The sequence below is a fragment of the Aythya marila genome, assembly GCF_965140915.1.
Source record: "Aythya marila genome assembly, chromosome: 6".
Taxonomy (NCBI): Eukaryota; Metazoa; Chordata; class Aves; order Anseriformes; family Anatidae; genus Aythya; species Aythya marila.
The window spans coordinates 30,514,049-30,536,126 of record NC_139047.1 but is presented as its reverse complement, the minus strand read 5'-3'; the positions used below and the strand labels follow the sequence as shown (position 1 = coordinate 30,536,126).

General features: G+C 34.9%; 1 protein-coding gene across 2 annotated transcripts in view; it reads right to left on the bottom strand.

The window, feature by feature from the left end:
- Window positions 1-22,078, bottom strand: part of DPP10 (dipeptidyl peptidase like 10) — a 252,548-nt gene that overhangs the window by 41,566 nt on the left and 188,904 nt on the right. For both annotated transcript variants that reach the window (XM_082764039.1, XM_082764038.1), the window contains exons 8-9: window positions 3,742-3,862; window positions 1,869-2,023 (exon numbers count right to left, since the gene is read on the bottom strand). In XM_082764039.1, the coding sequence (XP_082620165.1) occupies window positions 1,869-2,023; window positions 3,742-3,862 (276 nt within the window). The remainder of the gene's footprint in view (window positions 1-1,868; window positions 2,024-3,741; window positions 3,863-22,078) is intronic.

Sequence of the window (22,078 nt, the reverse complement as noted above, 5' to 3'; positions counted from 1 at the left end):
GGTCTTTCAAAGCCATCCTCCACATGAAAGCAGCTTATACAGATGCAAAGCTGTGGAAGAAAACCACTGACTGATCAAGTCCTTCCTACACAACTGCTACCTCCTTGTATCATTTGAACTGTACATTGTTTGTACATCTCCTGTATAAGTGGGCATGACCAGATCCTGGGCATGAAACACTGAAGCCTGGTCCAGCTGTGGAACTGGGTGGCTGTGGCATGGGACTGCCCATCAGAGGTCCACTCAGCACCACCCTTTGCAGCATGCAATGGACTCAAGCAGCTGAAGGTAGTTGTCCTACCCGACAACTCTCAGATTCACACTTCTCCCTCTACAACGAACGGCCTCTCAGCAATCTAAATTGCATAGACATTGTGTAATAATAATAATAACAACAACAACAACAATAATAATAAATTGTTCAGAAGTGAAAGACCTCTAAACTGAAACCCTACTTTGTTCTGGTGTATGCAGATTATACAAAATATAAACTTCCTTTCTCATTATTTATTTTTTTTTTAAGAACACAGTCTGGGTATTTGGACTTGTACACACAGCTACGTATTTCAGTACTCACAAACACATATGGGTTTCATTTTATTTTTTAATCATAGTTATCTCTGATGGTTTTGTTTTATAATAAAGACCTAACTTTTTTCATCTATGTAGCTCTACCACAAAATTCATTGCCAATTAATGGTGTTTAATGTGTAGCTAGATTGGCATTAAATTGAGACATTAAATAATGTTTTTTTCATTAATGAGATTACTGAGATAGTAGTGTATCACTTTTATGTTGAATTGCTAATGAAATGCAATTTCTCATTTCTTGTTTACAAAGCTCATTTTTTAAAATATTCCTTCCTTTTTTCTTTTTTCTGTCACTCAAGGCTTTTATCTATGAAACCATGTCAACTACCTCTGCAAACACCATTAGTTCTTTATTTCAGAGTATTATTTCAGAGCACACATTATATTTATACATGCTATTTTTTCATAATACCTGCTACAGTCTAACTTTCCACTCCTTAAGAACAAAGGTTCATCTCCAAAATGTGGTAGCAGAATAGGGTAACAATAATATTATCTAAATTCCTCAATGAACTTTCCTTGAAATGTCAAAGGAAACTTTGACACACACAGACCTACATATACCATCAGAAAGGTACTCAGGCACTCTGAAATTGCATGCAAAATATGGACAAACCGGTAAATTGGAAGATAATATCAACATTGGTACTTAACACAGAAATGATGGTTAGTGAAGCAGCTGATCAGGAAATCCCCAGAAAATGAGAAGCAATTTCCCTGCCTGAGCTCTTCTGTCTTTTCCCAACACAAATCAAAAAATCTTTCCCTAATTGTTCTGAAACTCAGTGATGGGTTTTTCATTTTTGTTTGTTTTAATTTGATGGCCAGAAAAAAAAAAATGTTATGGCTTATTTTATCCAAAGCCACTCTTTTGCATTTATTAATAGTAGCATAATTTAGTGAGATCTATATAACTGCAGCAGAATTTGTGCTGTACTTTGCACACAGTGTGTGACTCCAATGCAGTTGTGACAGTATTTATTTTTCTGTGCAGTTCTTCAAACATTTTACTCTTCTCTCAGAAGTGGTGCATTGATTTTACCATGCATCAGTGATGAAATTGCTATGAATCAGTCTGTCTGCTGCTTCCTTACCCAATAGTTTCTTTACAGCAAAAGGTGTTACAAGCCTACTGGAAAAAAAAAACAAACAACATAATTAATATTTCCTGAAAACCAATTCAGCTTCTGTTATTCTCTAGAAATACTCCTTTTGTATGGTTGAATACTATCACAGAACAAAAAACAGGAGATGGGAGCTGCACTCACTCATCTTACCTTAGGGTATGGATACTGCTTTCCTTTTGGATATAGGCCTCCAGTAAACCGGGGAATAACCATGTTTGGCACCAGAGAGTCATTTATGGTCAAGAATGCTAGTCTTTCACCATCTGGAGACCACCAGTGGGCAATATGAGAATGAAGAAGTTCCTCTGCAAAAACAGATCTCCTTAGGGTCCATAACAATAACTACCACAAAGTTCCCAGCTCATTCAGTTACCATTGATTCCTTCTTTCTCTGCCTAGTTCAAATGTATCTGTTGCAATTTCAGCAGTTTCACATTGTCCTGGATGAATGTTTGGATAACAAGGCATATCAAAATACCAAATTTCAACCACCTTACTCAAATTAATACTTTAATTGACATCAATGTAAACATGAAAGATGACTAACTGTTGTAACTGAAATTTTATTATACCTGATTTCTCTGAGCTGTGGCAGCTGGGTACCTTCATATCTTCTCATCCTATATTTATGTAATAACTTTTGAAGTGCAATAGTTTGTCTTTTTGGCTCAGTTTTAATTCTTAGACAGTTCAATATTTTTGGTATTTTTGCAATATAACTTTTTGAAAATCAAAAATCTCCTTTTTTTTAATAAAAAAATCCAACTTGTATTTGATTGCCAAATTAAAATCCTTCTTTAAAATGCCATGCAGCATTTTCTTACATTTATTGCCATTGTATTTCATATTAAAGAAAAACAAAAGAGAAACAGCCATAGAATCAGCACCCAAACTCCTGGGATTCTAATACAGCATCTCCCAACCAACACCAAATCACCCTGTGCAGGTCTTCTGTCTTCCGTTTGTGAAAAGACTTGGATATTTTTGCAATGTATTTGATATTTTAACCTTTTTTTTTTTTTTTTTTTTTTTTTTTTTTGTGAGCATTTTGTATTCAGATTTTAAGAATTTGTCTGGAAAGCTAATTGAGAATAACATACTAACCAGATCAGAGGCCTGGATCCATACCTACAAAAAATACTTAAAATGTTAAAATGTCAGTAGAGACTCTCCAAGATGCAAATCAGATCCTGAAAGGTTTGAAGTGTCTGAATGGGTTGAAGTATCTAGGGTTAGCTGTAATTAAGCTGGGACCTATCTTCAAAGCCATACATTCTGGGTCATGCTTCTCTGCTCCCTGACTCAATAGGTAAAGCCCTTTACACAGAAAACCAGCAGAGAATGAATTGTGAATATCAGCAAGCTTGTGGCCTTGCTGAAAATCAGCCAGGTATGAGACCTACATATCACTAACTATGTTCACAGGTAAAAATGAACCCAAGTACATGTGAAGAGGTCTATGCTATGTCCAGCAGGAAAGAAAGAACACCACCAATTCTGATTCTATGCTATGATTCTTCTGTGTCTTCTTCTTTTGTTCATACTGTTGTTCATACAAGCAACAAACTGAGTCCTTCCACTCCTTACCTTTGTTACAAACCCAGAATAGCTCCAAAGCTATGAATGGAGTTATTCTAGATAAGAAAAACATTCAGGTGTTTAGTTTTACTTGACTAGCTCTATTTGGAATGCCAGACACACTGAAGTCAGTAGTAAAAAACCACTGTTTTCAACACATTGAGATTTCATTACTAAAACATTTTTTCATACTTCCTAGTATTCATAATTTTATTCATTTATTCAAAAATAAATTCCTCCTTCTCATACAAATATTGTTATATGCAAAACACCAGTTGATACAAAGAATGAACAGATACAAAGGCAATCTTGCAAGAAAGTGAAAAGTCAAAGAAGCAAAAGCAACCTTAGAAAGCATTTTCTGGAATGAATGGATTTGTGCTGTAGTGTCTGCACAAGAACCTCTCATCTGTTTTAATAAACATTAAATATTTGTCCATCTTACCTTCATATAACCAGTCTGCAATTCCATTAAAAATAATTCCTTCTTTTCCCGAAGATGTCAGGCGCAATGAGCTACTCTTTACATCAGGCTGATAGTAGATGTTATTTTCAAAAATATAAATCTGGATGAGGTAAGAGGCATGTAGAGAAAAAAAAGAACATTTTGGTAGATATAAATTAATGTTCAGCAAGCAATATGCAATTTCTTCAGGCTCAGAACAGACTACAGAATAATTCATCATGAGCTTCCTCTGACTCTGACTTTGTATTTTCTTTTATTATCAATTTGGACAAACTAAGCAAACTTTTAATAGTTATGCCAGGCCAAATTCTTCCTTTGAAATTATTTTCCCAGTTAAGATGTTTTTATTAACTTTAAGAAACATTATTACATTCCTCAGAATCATACAGGAGGCAAGTTTTATAACAGTTGAATAAAAATTTTCCATTAATTCTAATTTATCTAATAAAATCTTCTGTCTTTCTAGCCATGAAATTAGACACAGTTCAGCAAGTAGATGCAGCACAGTACATACATCATAAATGTTAAGTTGCACCAGATCACGGTGTGGAAACTTACTGAAAAAATCAAAAGTAAATTGCACACTGCTGTTAACTTCTCTCAACTTCCTGACACAACTTCTGATTGTGATACACAAATGTTTTACTTCAATTGTGCTACAAAAATGCACTTTACTTTGAAGTGCAGACTTCTCTTTTTCCTTCAAGTGACAGAACAGATGTCTTTTCCTCTGAAACATCCACTGATATTTCTCAGCCTTGTCTCTCACCTCTTTCTCAGCCTTCCCCTACTAACGTGGGTTTCAAATTTACTCATTTTTTGAGACTAAGCTCTAAGCTCCACAATGAATTGAAATAAGAGAAATATAAAGAGAAGGTATGACTAGGAAGGAATATAAGGATGACAAAAAAAGTCAATGATTTTCTCAAAACTAATAATGCAGTGATGAAGGATGGCTTATTACATGGTAATTCTGCACACTCAGGTGAATTGCACACTCAGCTGTATCACCACCTTTCTACTATCAGCTAGCAAACCTTTTGATTCCTCAGTTTCCTGATTTTGTGAGTGTTGCCAAGGCTTATGACTAGATTCTTCTTTCAGCTATAACCACATCAGGGCTGCTTTTTTTTTTTTATTTACTGTGAAATTGCAATGGCCACAAATGCAGAGCTTAATCATAGCCAACCTAATACCCATATTACACACCAAACCTGATTCACGCTTAGAAAATTCAGCTAGCAGCACAAGAGAAACAACACATAGTACAAAATTCTTGTACCATGATTTCATGAACGTATGCTGACATATGGAATCTCAGGGACAGCTAATATTAAGTAAACTTACTTACACCAAAGAAATTTTAAAAGCCTAGTCATTTATTATCCTCTCATACTTCAATGATAAATGACTTATGGGAAAACACTAACCAGAGAATTAAGTATTATTATCGTTATTACTGCTACTCTCTCCTCTTCTAAATTACCACCTGAAATAGATTTCCATTTGAGTCCCCAAACTAATGGCATTTCTTGATATTCAATAGTAGCCACTTCATGATTCCTGGCATACGGACAGAAAGCTGATTTTTTTTTCATCCCATGAGCAATGCAATGATTTTCAAGATTCCTGTGAATCAAGGGTGACTTGGGATGATTTTTTGTCAGAAATTCAAAACTCTGCAGTGAGTTCAAAACCAAAGTAAAAATAGTTGACATATGATGCCGCATTATTGCCAAGAGAAAACAAGGATTAGAGAACTCTGGAAATAACAGACTTCTGTAATAATATTGACAAATACTTCTTGTCATTGTATATTTCCACAGTAAAAATATTTTGTTTTGTTTTCCTGAGATAAAAGGAACAAATACAAGTAATAACAAGGCATGATTAATTGCTTAGCCCCTGAAAATAAAATAATTTAGCCAAGCACCTGCTATTTAAGTGAACTAAAAATATTCATATCAGACTAAATTACAGGTAGTGTGGGTAATAGAAACCACTATACTGGCCACTGCTCAGTAAGGAGTGATTTCTTACAGTTCACTATCTCTTCTTATATAAGCAATTATTTTCAGAAGATTACAAAAAAGCTGACCTGATCAAATGATTCTATTTTATTTCAGCTTCTTTAACTAGTGAGCTCAATATAATCAATTTTTGAAGATCAGAATTATAATTCTTTATTAAAATAATAAAATTATCTTAAAAAAAATCTTAAAAAAAAAAAAAAAAAAGAAATCCTCGCCCCCCCCCCCCCCCCCCCCTTTTCAGGCCATTTATATTTTTAGTGGTGAACATACCTGTAGCATCTAGTCTCTGCATTGAAAAACTTTCATTTAAAGCCATCATTGTCAGTCAAAGTACAGGATTAAGAACTACTTGCTTTATGACTGAACCATGTAAAGGTTTTAATCCTGTTATTGCTAGTTAGCAGGCATTGCTAATTACATTTGAAACATTTCATGATTGCCAGCTTCCTCGTCTTTATTTCGCACTCATTTCATAAAATGACTCTGTCTCCATCCCAAACCAATTCTCAGCCACTCTTTGAATATCCCCATAATCCTCTTAGTCAACTCTGTCACCCAAAATTTCCCATCTCTCCCCATCACTTGTAGAACATGTTCCTTTAATTTTGAAAGCTAGCCCAAAGAACTTTTTTTTTTTTTTTTTTCTTAAACATATGGATTAGAACATTTTAAAGTTCTTCAGAAACTCCAAAGCCCTCCAGCAGTTCTCTCCCTAGCAATCCTCAAGCTCATGGATTACTTGCATTTTACATTAAAAATGATGAATTTATATTCCCTTTGCAAAACATTTTATGAAATACAACTTCTACATAACTAAACATCATGTAAATCCATATCAATGATTTAGGGTTGGTGCACTGGAAAGTATAATTCTGCACTGCCTGCAGCATTTTGAAAGATCCATATGCCCATGCTTGAGGCTGTAAAAACATCTTAGAAAGACTCACCATTATGGGTAGTCAATCTCACCTGTAATTTGAGTATTTGTTATATTTCAGGAGGTGCCCTTTTCCACCTAAGCCTACAAATTGTACAACTTGTACTGGTAGGAATGGCTGCATTCGCATAGCCTACAAAAGCACTGACTAACCCCTGAAGTCAGGCCTGGATTTGCCTCCATTCCTGACCATGTCAAAGCACTAAATAATTACATCTGTAATTATTTATGTCCTTTACCACTTGGAAGTAAGGACTCAGACTTAAATTGTCAGTTTGTGCTAGTACAGCAAAACAGGCAGTGGAGTTGTAATAGGAGTGACAACATTACAGCGAAGAATACTAGTAGTGGCCTGCAAGGCTCTTTGCTTTGCTGTCTGCAAATTCAAGCTATGGATTCATTAAGAACAAACACTGAAGACGTTTTGCGTAGCCATGAAAACCAATCCCCCATTTTACTGCACTGCCAGAGCAATGCAGCCAACTAAGACACTGTGAAAAGGCAAACTTATTGGGTATTACTTTTGTATGGTAATTCCAAGTATAATTCATAATATATCCAAGTTAGAGGGGATCCACAATGACAATCGAGTCCAACCATATTTATATGGTATGTCATATACAACTCTAGAAACACTGAAATTGTAATGTATCACTACTTAAAATTAATTTTGTTCATAAGACATGAACAAATCTTGCTTGAACTCCCAATGCTGACCAGCAGACAGGCATCTTGGATTTGTGTCCTTCTGAAGCAGCCACAAAGAGAAGCAAGTGTATAACAGTTATGGCTTTAACAGGTCACTGATTTTATTTTATGTTGATTGTCCTGGTTACAAAAAATAAGAGTAGAAATAGAAATATTCATCATCTGAATTGTGCAAAAAAATCTACATTAGAGCCTGGAAGAAAAGGAAGTCTTTAAACAGCATTTGTCAAACTCTCCCCTGCCCTTAAAACACCTAAGTTTTTGTTTGTTTGTTTTTATTTCATACATTTTAGACTCCTCAATGACTTCTTACTTTCTTAATTCTTTCTTTCTCAATTTAAACTCAATACTTTCTGGTGAAAACATCTGTAGAAAACTCCTTACAGCTCTACTTTATGCTGCATTAGAATGTTTTCAAGCTTTTCCTTCAAAGCACAAAGACTAGGTGTAAATTTTTAGGAGGCAGCTGTGGCTGCTGATTAGTTGCAGTATGGCAATATACAGGAGCTTGAATTTATGAGGCATTTTCCCCAAGTTCAGTTGTTAAAATTGAGTGAAGGAGAAAGCAACAAGCTGGAAAAGAACTGAAACTAGTACTCGTCCTACAACAGAGATTTAAATTCTCAAATACTGCAATGTACACAGCAAGTCACAACACTGTGATAAGACTTCATGATCAAACTATATATATCTACCTATATTCTTGGACCAGAATCTTGCAAATACATGTGCCTAATATCCTGACTCCAGGAAGTAAAACTAACCATGTGCCCAAATGTTTCAAGGCTAGGAACTTCACGTACTTCGTCACTTTGTACACAGTGTTTTGAGCAATGTCCCAAACCAAAAATTTCCCTTTTTAGGCCATCTCCAGTCAGATCTAGGAGCAAGTAAAAGTAAAATGGCTTTTCTTAGTATACACTTGAGTCTAATTACTACATCATAAGTGCTAAAATGTTGACTGGAACTACTGAATCTTCCAACATTACTAAAAGGAGGAGTTGCTAAGTGTGTACCCGACAGGTACTCTCATGAATACATCAGTGGCTTTGTGCCCAAAATGCTTTCACAGCTTTTAGGCATGACGATAAGAAAATAAATTGAAAAAGGCACAAAGTGGAACCAGGCTATGCTATCTTAGACAGAAATTATTATCACACCTTTTTTTTTTTTTTTTTTTTAAACCTCCTCTCTTCACCAACTACTTCCCAAATATTTTTAAATGATTTCAATTTATTTTTTATTTACAGCCCTCAACTAATAATGCTGTAAATGGGAATAAGTATAAAAAAACTTATGGTCTTCAAAATCACAGGACCTTGTTTTCTTAGAGATTTGTCATAGCTAATCACATTAATCTCAAATAAATAAATAAATAAAATTAAAACCAGCATTTCTATATTTATTTCAATAACTATTTTCCAATTAATGAAAAACATCTGCAAAAATATTTTGGATTAGTGAGAGATTAATTCTTGATAATTATCATATTTATTTCTACTGACTGTGAAGAATTAGAGGCTCTGCTTACTTTGATGTTCTACCTATGGTATTAATCCATCCCTTTCTTCCACATTTGACAGTCTCTAAACTATTCTTTCATAAACCTTCATCTAAATTAATTTATTCAAACACAGTTATTTGCTGTTTGCCACATGTTTCACAAGTGTGTGATTTTATTTCAGGCTGAGGTCTTAAGTGGAGCACCCAGTCCAAGCAGCTAGTTCCAGATGGCAGACAGCTGTGAAAACACAGGGAGATCCAATCACCCAGTTGAATGGCAAACCCAGTGCCAATAGCTGGAGAGACCCCTGTGTGTCTAATCGTTTCAAACACTACAGGCAGAGAAAAGCTGGTAAATTACATTTAAAAAAAAAAAAAAAAAAAAACCTGCACTTTTCTCATTAGGTGCTCCATTGAAGCTTTCTGCACAGGCTTATCCACACTCCCCTGACTCTACAGTAGCATATCAGTGGCAGGACAAGCTTTTCACTCAGCAGTTGGGCTTCAGCAGCAGCTTGCCCAGAGCTTTGTGGAAGCTGCTGTGCAATCACTTACCCTGCACAAAAGCAGGGAGTGGAGCAAGGCTTTGAGCTCTGCAAGGGGGAGCAGCTCCTCCACCAAAAGCTGCCAGGAGATAGTTAGCCCTGGCAGCTGAGACAGAGTCACTCTAGGGTACTTGCATGTGTCCTAGAAATTCATCCAGACACCAAAGTTCAGATTCATAGTTAAAAGCAAAAGCCATTTTCTTCACGTTGGAAGAGAAACATATCTCAGAGCTGCAGCCCTGGCTGACAAAACTTATCTCCTTCCCTGGAATCAGGCATTAGTCTTGCTCGCAGAGAACAGCTACTGAACTAGCAGAGGAAAAATGGCTCTCAAAATTGAGGTTAAGGAGGTAGACCTAACAACCCAGCATTAGTCCTTTCTTTAACACATGCAATGATAAACTTATTGTATGTAAACATGATAAGGTAGCTTGCCATGCAAGAGCTTCTTAAAATAGATTACACAGACATTAACCTTATGGGTATAATGTATTTTCATTGCTGTTACCCAATTCAAAAGGGACCCATCTTGGGTCTAGAAGCAACTATACTCATCCATGACACGCTTCACACAAGCTGCAACAACTCTTCCCAACTCTGTACATCCATGGCCTTGGCCTGTTTCACACCTTAGTGTGGTGTGGCCACTGTCTACAAGTCAGGACAAAGTACAGCTGACCTACAGGATGCAAGTTTGCACATCCCCAATCTAATGTTTCTACATTACCTGATGTGAAATGATAGTTGAAGTCACTAATAACAAACAAATGAAGCAGAAGAAAGACCTAAAGCATTGTCAGGCAGACATATTCCTGTGTGACCTTGGTAAGGAAATATAGTTTATCAGTCTTTGGACTACAACAAGTGTCTTCAGAGCCCAACACTCTACACAACAGATGACTCAATTGCACTTTTTGCTCTTTGCAAATGGGTGTTTTTACTGACACAGTAACAAATATGGTCCTAAGGATTCCTGTAGGTAGTCTGGCTAACCAAATGACTCCACCATAATCACAGCTGATAGCTACATCTCAGCATACAATCTATCAGACCTCTTCAATTCCTTCTTCTTGTGAGATTGCCAGCTAATTAGTTGCATAATTAATTCTTCAAAAGCTTCAAGATGTTTTTCCATCTGGGCTTGCCTCTCACCATTTGTTCTGTCTCCTGTCTTACCACACATTAACCATGGCCAAATACAACTCTCCTTAGTTAGTCAATAAAATTTCTAGATGAAATGTGCTTTCTTGCTAATAACTCTTAATACAAATAATATCACCTATACACTATACAGAAAAAAAAAGTCAAAAAGTTACTTTCTTAATTGATCAGCAATTTTGTTTTTTACTTTGGTTTGCTCTTCAGAGATCAAACCATGACTTCTCCAATTCCAGGCAGTACTAAGTTGGCACAGCACTAACTGTTTCGCAGTTCAACCACATACTGGGAAGAGCCAGAAGTTCCCAAACCACAGACAGCAGCTGTATTTCTCCTCGTCCTGAGTTTATGTTGGAACATGCAGTGAGACAAAACACACAGCAATGGGGAAATGACAATAACTTGTTTTGGTATATAGGACACAGCTAAAGGAGTGCAATCTGCAAGCACAGATTAAATGGCTTTGATATAGTCAATTTAAACGGCAGTTAACAAGCGGTTATAACCTTCAGTCAAAGATCAGTACAGTGTGTACTCATACATAAATGTTATGAGGAGAAATTAGCTTAAAGCTAAATAGATCAATCAAAACTGTTTGGCAGTCTTCATACCACATAACCGTGGAGATATATATATATACACACACACATAAATACACACACACACGTGCACACACACAAAGAGTTTCCTGAACACACTGCCCCATACACAAAGTTGAAAACAAGCAAGTGATCTTAAATTAACAAATAAATAAGTGGTATCTTATATAAAATCATTCATTTAAAATGATTTTTTTAATGTAATTTTTACACACACCCACATAAATGTGGTTCAGTTCCTACAGTTGTTTTGCCTGCAATTATGGGAAATACATATCATTCAAATGCCTTTGATAAGTAAATAATATTTGAACTAGCTTGGGACAGGAAGAAATTGAAATCAAACTTGCATCCACACAGAATGCATTTGGTTGCAGTTTTTCAACACTTGTCAAGATAGAAAGTTTGATTTTCATTTAATTCCCTAACATATTTGTTATCACTTTTGGGTTCATAGATCTGAAAAATCAACTAAATAGCTCCACTTCAGAAACTTACAATACATTTTTACCGATTAAAAAATATACTGCAAAGCAGCTGCCACTGAATTATTGTTGTAGATAAAGACCTGGCTTGGCATCTCTACTGTTTAACATCCTCCAAAGTCCTGATACATGCATTTTTTTTTTCTAACAGAGACACTGGTTGTGTTATTTTTAGTCACAGTGTAATGTCTGTTCCCTTATTCAAGTCCAAACTGAACAAACTAATGTTTTCTTGCCATCTATGATTTCACTTACCCCTGGGACTTACAGACTTAAATTGAGATTGCCATTCTTATACCCACCATTATGGAACATGAGTACCCCTTTCTGCCCTTTTCCCTTGGCAAAATCTCATTTAGTTGAAACAGCTTTCGACTCAAGAACAAGGTGTATTTAAGATTATGTTCTGTGTGTTAATGCAACAATAGCATAACTGCTATTTTCATTTTTCCACTCACAAGAGAAAGTTCATTTTGGTAAGAAAATACTTTCCAAAATCATCCAGAAGAATTGGTCATATAGAAATTTATAGGAAGAGTTGTTTCTTATACCCAGTTAGAAGCTCCATGATGGCAATCCAAACTTTTTGGTCCATATCAAAGGTCCTCTACAGCCAAGAGCAATAGTGCAGTGAGCCATAGAAACACTTCAGGTCTCTATTTTGTAGCAGGAAAGGAGAGGCTTTTCCTGTTTTCTGTGATAATCTGGTGTTATGATGCCATTTAGCTTGTTTCTTCCTACAGTTTGAGACTTGAATAGTTCCAATCCTCAACATAACTTTACTGATTAAAGTGGTGGCACAGAGGTGATTAAAACCGCTCATGGGTTACTGGCATGGTAAGCATGATAGACACACCACCACTCTGCCTGAGACAATACTCTATACATGGGTATACTTGGTTTGAGCAACTTAGGTGTTGATTTACCTTTCCATACATGTGAAATTGGGTTCCAGTGTATACAAAATTATATTTTTTAAAAATAAAAATTAAAAAAAAAAAAAAAAAGATTTCCAGTCATATTTTGCACATGTTGGAAAAGTACCAAGGTAAAATGTTAGTAGCTACCATTCTTATCCATGGTATTAAACTGTGTAAGAAGCTCAATGGAAATTAATTCAAACACACTTACACACATTTATTTGAGAAGTAAATAAAATTCAAAGTAGGACTGTTACCCAAAACAGAACCAAAGAGAATTACCATATTTTGGATAATATAAAAAAAGGAAATTGGCTTATAAAGCTTTTGTAAGTGTGAATTTTAGATGGTTAGACTATTCACTAGTGACTTAGTTACTGTTATACAGACTTTTTGCCATATCCTTTCCACAACTTACAAATTTCCATCCAGATCACATATATTACTGGACAATTTCAGGGAAATTTTTATGGAAATGTATTGCAAAACATCTTTATGTTATATCTCTTTTCCCTACATTTTAGCCTATTTAGATTGTGAGCTCCCATGAATAGGGATTGCAGGCTATAATGTCTGATTATATCTGTACATTTTGCAGTGCAGATGCTTTGAACATTTCCAGTAGTGCAGAATAGCTCTGATCTCCCCTCTGAAGATTTTATTTTTTTGCAGGACAATCTATACCAATAAAATTTTCCAAGCAGTTCAGCTCTGACTTGCTTCAACTCTTACTCCACTGTTCCATGCGCACTATGAACCATTAAATTATACAGATACAAGGCACAGGAGGTACAATCAGCTAAGAAAAGTGTAGCAGTAGGTAAAAATCTACCCTCATATGATTTGTTTCAAAATCATCAGATGCATTGCAAATGAGGCAGAAAACAAATAATAGTTAATAGCAAAATGATTATAATTGTAAGCAATAATAACTATATTCTGTCTTAAAGGTACCAATTTTCTAAGATTATGATTGACCTAGGCAGGAATTTTCTCAGGGGAAGCTTTCAAACCTTTTGATTTTGTTGTAATCAAGGCAGAGAGGCAGTGGCTGTTGATCAGTATGGAACATGAAGACCTCAAAACATGTGCAACCCAATGTCGTATGCAATCTTTTTTTTCTTTTTTTTTTTTTTCTTTTTTTTGTCACTTGCAATATGTTGTTTTATTTTTGTAATCATCAAGCTGCATGGCAGAAAACTGAACACTGAAGCAGAACTTTTCTGCTGTCTAGATTAATGCCACTGCATTACAGTAGTATGTTAGCACAATCATTTCTGAACAACTGCAAACAATCTACAAGGCTATTATATTTAATTGTTATAAACTATCTAAATAAATCTACTATAAACAATAGCAAGGATGCACTCATAATATAGCTACAAGATTAGTTACTACTGTCATGGAATGAACCAGGGCTTGAATTCAGAGGACATTAGTAACTCCATGATAATTCTGATGTTTATGTCCTTGTTTTCCAATAAAAATGAGAAAGCATTGCCCTGTTTTGTTTTGAGACATGTTAACTATATTGCCTTTCCAATGATACTGGAGCATGATGTCCACTAAATTCACACCCTGACTAATCCCATGATAATTTATTCATGAGTGCAAACACTGTGCTCTAAATTACATAAATAATTTCACATACAATATCTAACCTAGGACCTACACCAAAAAAAACTATTTTAAAAATATTTTTGACTGCACAGAACATTACAGTAACAACGCCTTGCCCCAAACTGATGGTCTGCTTCCTCCCCATGGAGCTGTCTTGAGAACTATGCTGACTGCAAATGTGTTTGAGAGATTGGTCTGCTTAGCCCTTTGGTCTTTGTCTGTGTAATTAATGAATATAACAGACTTATTTATAAACCATGCATGCTCAGGAACTCACACTCCTTGTTGCTCATATTTACTGAGAACTTCTGAGTAATAAACCAACATGGAGGAGCATGGACAGAGATGTCACTGGGTTGCTCCTGAGGACTTACAATAAAATCATAATCTGTCATTACCTTTTTTTTTTTTTTTTTAATATGATCTCTGTTATCTCTGTTATTTTGACTCATATCTTTAAGTCTTCAGTTATGCCTTTACTGATCAATCCATAACAGAATCAGAAATGAAAAAATTTTACCTAGTTACTCCAAAACAAAAAGAACAGTACTGGGAGAAGTATTAACATAGCTGTCTAGACTTCATGCCAGAGGAAGAATGTTCTCTATTTTATTTGACAAAACATATGAATAAACAACCTAAAACCAAGGACCAAAGTCAAAAAAGACAGAATTGAAAATGCTGTGCAATTAAGTGTGGCAGGGTGATTGTATTTGCATTTTCTACTATTCTTGTGGTGGTAAGCAATCCCTGTGAACTTTGTACATTATTCAAAAGCTGAAGCAGACCAAGACACCTCTGAGCATCTTGTACATGAGAAATCCAGGCAGGGTCTAACACAAAACTTTGTCATTTCAGCTACTACGGCTGACCCAGACTATCTTGTGTGGTAATGTGCTATGCAAACTGTTCAAGTTGCCACGTTTCTCTAGGAGGGGCCAATATATATCTACATCTACCTGTGCGGGACATCTACTTGCAGACTCCAGACCCAATTACTACTTCCCACAGGCAGGGCATTCAATGCAAGAAAGCCATTTTTTCCTAGAAAAAAATAAACTACCAATAACAAAACAAACAACAAAAACCTATTATCTCACAAGACAAATAGAGATGAGAAAATTCTGACTAATTCTTATAACATCATTTCTGTTTGGGACATTCCATAGTCTGTGAAGCAACATAAAATAAATAAATGTTGCTTTCTTTCCACACAACACTTTTCTATTTCTATGGGTTGGTGGCAATGGTAAGTTAGCTCCTCACAGCTAACTTACCAATATAGATTTAACAGGGAGTCTTGATATCATCAACCATGAATTATAAAATTACTACAACAACAACAAAAGTCCTTATTTTCAAAAAGGACTAAAAGGGCTGTCAAAAGGACATCACCCACACACAATGGGTAAAATCCTGGTTGACTGACATAAAAAAGGACTGATCTGAACAGAACCAAGATGTCATATCTTGACCACTGGAAAAACATATCTAGCTTTCAAAGAAAAACATCATAGGGCAAAAGTGAGACTTAACCCTTCCAAAGAGGGAAGTCAATGTCACTCTGACTGAGAAAAATGTGTCTATATTTTTGCAGGACACAACATGCCAAATGATAAAATAAATGTCACGATAAAACAAGTAGAAAAAGAACATATACATACAAGAGTCTGAGGAACCGCAACATGCAGCAAGAGTCCAGCAAATTTTGCTGCTAAGTTGCTTTTACCCATTTAGCTGAACTCTGAAGAGACTGGTACCATCACAGAGACTCAGAAGTCTTTTGCAAGTCTTCTGCAAAAATTTTACAAAAGGTAAATTAGATTCACATTCACTGTCATCTAAAAACAATCTCTGGCTTAGAACTTGAACCCCAAATGTATTAGACATGTCAGTTCTTCAAACTCTTGTGTTCTGAGATTTTGGCATTTCACCATAGTCAAGCTTTCTTTTCTTTTTCCCTTTGTGGTAAGGAGGTAATAGAGAATATGATATTTATTATTTATTTTTAATCTCACAGATAAAACCAACATTTGTATTATATTACTAAAAGATACTCACCTGCTGTAACATTTAGGTCATTTAAAACTAGAAATTAAAATGCAACACTTTAAAATGATATTCCTAGATGAATACATGCAAATTTTCTAGCGTTTTGTTGTATATATATATATATATATATATATTTTTTTTTTTTTGATAGTACATACGAAAATATGAAGTGACTAAAGGATTATAACAGATGATCCATGGATATATGTTTGTCTGCAATGCTTTTGGGCACGATTTCAGAGTTATGTGAAAATACAGTCCATAATCCATCCTGGTACCTAATCTTTCCCAATTCTGATTTAGCAAAAGGTTCAGATTTTGATCTCTCTTCTTACTGACTGTATATTTAGTTTTCATAGTTTCTAAAAAATTTTAGACTTCTGTTTCTGCATTATCAAAAGCTATGCAATTTTCACACAAGAAGCACAGCAGTCTTATTTAATGAGCCATTGGACTTGCAGTTAATATTAGCTAACGGATGAAAGTGTGAATATTCGGTTATGCTTTGTTACACATACACATGTTGAACAACATGATAGTCTAGATGAGAGGGGCGTATTTGTACTTTCATTGCTCCCTGTAGGCTGCTACAAAGAAAAATCCTGTTGATTGCCCTTATCAAACATTTACACCTAAGCCTATCTGTATGCATGTTTGTGTGACTGTGTGTAAATATATATATACAAATATCTATGTGAAAAATTAATTAGCTTTCTAGCAAGATGCATCTTTCAGATGCAGTCAAGCAGCTATTCTCACACAGGGCTAGAAATACCTAACCTTTAATACTTAAAATTTTAAAGATAACTTTAATACCAGGACACATTCATTGCATATCACTAAGCAATTAAATGATGAAATAACTTCTATGCTCAACTTAGCCTTGCTTCAACTTGTTCATATAGATGAACTTGTTCATGCTATATAGAGCTCACAAAACCTTTACTGAATACACTCAACCTTGATATACAAAAAGGTATTCATCCCTGTTTTCCAAAACTGCTTGCATTGTGTATTTCCCTTTTGTAAGATGCAGAAAAATCCTTTCATATTGAGTATCACTTTTGAAAACAGATGTTGTAAATGTGCATTTAATGCTTATCCTCTCCTTCAACTTTGTCTAATTATTAGTTTCTAGGAGCCCACTTCACTTAGAAATAGACAAAGTTGAAGGAGAGGATAGGCATTAAATAAGTGAAGTGGGCACCTAGAAATTACAAATTGAAAATGGAAATTTGTTCCATATAATAACTTCGGAGAAAATAATCATTCTTTTTACTATTATCATTATTTGAAGAATAGTTTGAATTAAATAATTTAGATGGAAATGCAAAGAAACAATTATATTTTACAATGGTGGTTTGAGAATTTCAAGAGGAAATACAATGTGTAGTAGCGAATTCTGAAGAATATAGTTTCACTCAAGAGTATCAGGTAACTAATTCTTATGTGAAGAGAAATATTGTATTGCTTCTGCTCACCAGTGACCTTGATAAATAAAAACAGTTCTGGTATAAAAACATGAAGCAGCACACAGCTTTTGTTAGTATGCTAGTAAGCGAGTTTCCCATCATTTCATAACAGGATCTGAACACTTATATCAATTTCATCTTTGAACATCATCAAAAAAAAGAATGCTCAGTCTTGCAAAATAATACACAATCTAATTTTAACTGCTGGTAAACAAACAAACAAACAAACAAACAAACAAAACTGCTATTCAAACAGTCCTTTTGCATAAATATTTTCACCATTCTTTTCAGATCTTGTCATTAGACACTGTAAGTTTCCCAGCTGAAATCTAGAAATGTGGATAGAAACATTTGGAAACGTGTGACCGTGTGTAAATAAATATACAAATATCTATATGAAAAAGTAGTTAGCCTTCAGAAAGATGTGACTTAAGTGACTTCAGCATTTGCTAGAATTATGGTCAAATTCCTTAAAGACTCTACTACATGGGCAATGCTCAGACATACATATTCCCTTTCTTCACAGACACAGAGTATTCCCAAATCTTCAAAGAATAGATTTTTTGTAAGGAACTTGTCATACATTTTAAATAAATCATACCTGAGGTTAACATAACACTAAAGTGTTCTTGCTTATTTCTGGTATTCAAAATAAATTCAAGCAGACATTTTTGTCGCAGTTTTACAGCCATTTGCCTCATTAGTAACATGATCAAAAGGAAAGATGAAATAAAGCCTTGACATTTACACATATGGTTTTAAGTTACTTGTCTTAAAATACAGCAAGTCCAAAGAGGAAAAGACCTTGAAAATAAAAACAGCAGATTAAATATATCTATTTAGGATTTAATTCATTAGTATTAGTTAAGTTTTTACTTGGCTCATGAACCCTTAGATCTTTTCTTCTTCATTTGCAAACAGAAGTGTTTTTGCCAGGAGGGGGTGCCAAGGACCCACAGTATTAATTATGCAAAAATAAAACTAATGATAAATGTCTCTTTCAAATTTTTATAGTAGTTGTAATTTTAACCTTGATTGAGCAAATATCAAATGAAGTTTTCAGCAACTAATGGATCTTAAAGCATCTGCTGAGCAAGGCACATGTCTAGCACAGTCGCATTAATTTCTCTAATTTACTAAAATTAGTCTTGTGCTTATCTAGGTACACAGCAAATAATGTAACTTCAAAGCAACTTTTTTTTTTTATGCACTACTATTACCTAAAACAGTATTTAAAAACCACAGACCAAAAAAAAAAATAAATTTTGAAGAGACAGCAACTGTAAGGAAATGTTATGGTAATAGAGACTATTCAACAGAGACCGAACATTCTTGTGGGGCAAGAAGTGTGCATGAGGTGAGAAGGCGTAATGGGCCTCCATACAACAGCTAGGGCAACAGTGATTGAGAACAAAGCAGAGGGTTCTTGAACTAGTACATTTATATATGATGACAAAAGCAGCTTTTGCTCTGTTTTGTTGCTGAGTTTCTATTTATTTGCTTGTTATTTTTGTTTGTTTGTTTGTTTTTTGTTTTTTGTTTTTTAAAAGCTTTGGCTTCTGTGTCATGTTGGTTGTGATACCCTGTTCCTTTTTTTTTTGTTTTGTTTTTGAACAAAAGGGCAATTTTATTTTTTTATAATATTTAAAATATTTTCTAAAAATTTATGAGAGCAACCTGAATCATCCACAATTCAGCTGCAGTCAACAAATTCTTCATTATGTATACAGGATAATAGGCAATTCTACATAACGATGACCTAAGCTGCATTAAAGCATAATAAAAGCTCATCTTCAGTCCTACCACTTAATAATGCTGTTTGTTTTTTTCTTGATATCATCAAATTCTGACAAAGAAAACTATCAAGTTTCTAAAAAATGTTTTTTTTTTAAAAAAAAGTATTCTAGATAGTTAAAGCATTTTCTTTATTTCTGCTATGTTAAAATATGGGTTTATTTATGCATAAACATTCAGCAATAAATCAATTGATCATAATTTATGCCGATCCATGCAAATATATAACTCCAGTTCCCTTTACAACCACTTAATATATCACAATAATAAGTTCAATGCAATAAAAACCATGAAAAAGCTATGCAAAACTTTTAAGAAAAAGCTATGTCAAACCTAACAACTTCTAACCACACTTCACTAAGAGATACTTTAATTCAAAAACTATCCATATTGCAAGAAATGTTGTAAAGATACACTTCATCTTTCATAGAAAACTCTTCATACAGTGGTGGGCAGTTTTTATATTCAGGCTTCTACTGTGATATGTCTCCATGGATAGATACACACAGGAAAAGCTGCTCCTGCTGTTCAGTGTCTCTGCTACAACGTCAGGTACAAGCCAGGTCCAGCATGGAAACATGAAAACCTTTGCTACAAACTACTGGGGAAGGTAAGACCAAAAGGGAGAGAACAATGAATGAGAGCTGGGCATTTAGACACCAGCGGTCCTTTAAAACCAACACCACCATTCTTCTACTTGGTGAGGCCTTCCTACCATGTCTGGGATATCTCTTTCTCAGACACATGCAATGATGTTAAGCAAACAACAGGCAGATAAATGTTGGTGAAACCAGTTAAGTATCTATTTATGCTGGTTCATTTTCCCTGGAAATACTTAATATTGAGGTAATGGATTCTGTAAAGGTGACGTTAAAAGGTGATCAACTGATCTCTCAAAATTTTTATCAAACTTCAGACTGAGCAAATATGACAAATACATAAACAGTTTCCTAAGATACCAAGACACACACAAATGGTATTTAAGATCTGGCACAGATCTAACATAGTTAAAAGATTTCATTTTAAAAAGTGTGACCTTGGAAACAGTCTTCAAAAATAACAGCTATGTGACATTAAAATACATTAACTCATTAACTAAAAGTTTGTTCTCCCAAATGGCAAACATTTTCAATTTTACCACCAAAATGTCATGACTCAAACAGCAGATGTTTCTCTGAGCTTTTCTCTTAATCTTTATAGAATCCTCTACTCTAGGTAAATAGCAAGAAACTGAAATAACTCACAGCCACTCTGGTAACTTCAAAACAGTGGTATGACAACCCAGACATCTGATATCTGATACAAACCTAATTGCTGTTCTTCACCAGTCACCTGTGGCTTTCAGTCCCATTAGAAAACCCTAGAAATTATTCATATGAGTAGACAATTTAGAGTGCTGTTTGATTTTCACATGGTTGTAATGTATTACTGTATACTTGATGTCACTGCCATCATATTTGTCCTCTGTACAATAAGCACTTCCTGGTTTCATATGAATTTTCCTGCTCAAACACTGCGTATATGATCTATTTGAATCTGTTGCCAATTCCCCCACATTTGAGGAATTCAGATTAGGATTTCTGCACAGGCTATATTGTAACTTAAGTCTGCAGAACTAAAGATTGAAAACAAATTAAACTATAGCCAATTTACTGAAAATGGTTGATTCAAGTCCACGTGTTATCCTACACCATTTAAATTTAATCATAGATCATCCAAGCACTCATAGTGTTGGTCAATGTCTTTGACCCAGTCAGACATACCTGTGCCTTTTGTTTCACATCTCATGTGAGAAGTTTGCTGACCAGTCATGGCTATAGTACTGCTATTGTCTTCTGCACAGCACCCGGAATGGCAATATTCCTCTTCATTTTTGAGGTCTACCTATACTTAGTGTCTGCAGTGGCCAAAGGGTATGTGTCATAAACCCCTCTGGATGAAATTTTGGTATATATATACACTTTATTTGCTCTGTTCTTTAGTTGTAATGAATGGCTCTTGGAGAGTACTCAAGTTAATACACTAATAATTGTTCTGTTTTTTAATTCCACTGCTTGTTTTATTTATTATGAATTACTACTATTTCCATCATTACATGAGAAAGACACATAATTATTGTTTAGAGAGGGGTTTGGTAAACCAATTGTCATATATTGGTGAATATGGATCTGTAAGACTGTATCTTTCCTTCAACTCAGATACATGCTACTGATAGCTGCTGCTGCTGGATTACCAGGCTTTACATCTTTCCCTTTGAAACTTCCTTCTCACCCAGTTTGACTGCCAACTGGTTCCTATACCACCTTTATTAAAAACTCACTGGTAAATTGTTTGTTCCAATAACAAATTTTATAACTGAGAACAAATACGGTGAAGTGACCTCAGTCACACGTGCCCCTGCCTAATCTTTCCTGATGGAATGATCTCTGCTGTTCTGTTTCTGCTAAAGAGGCAGCTGTTCCTTTGGACAGGAGCAACAACCATTATTCA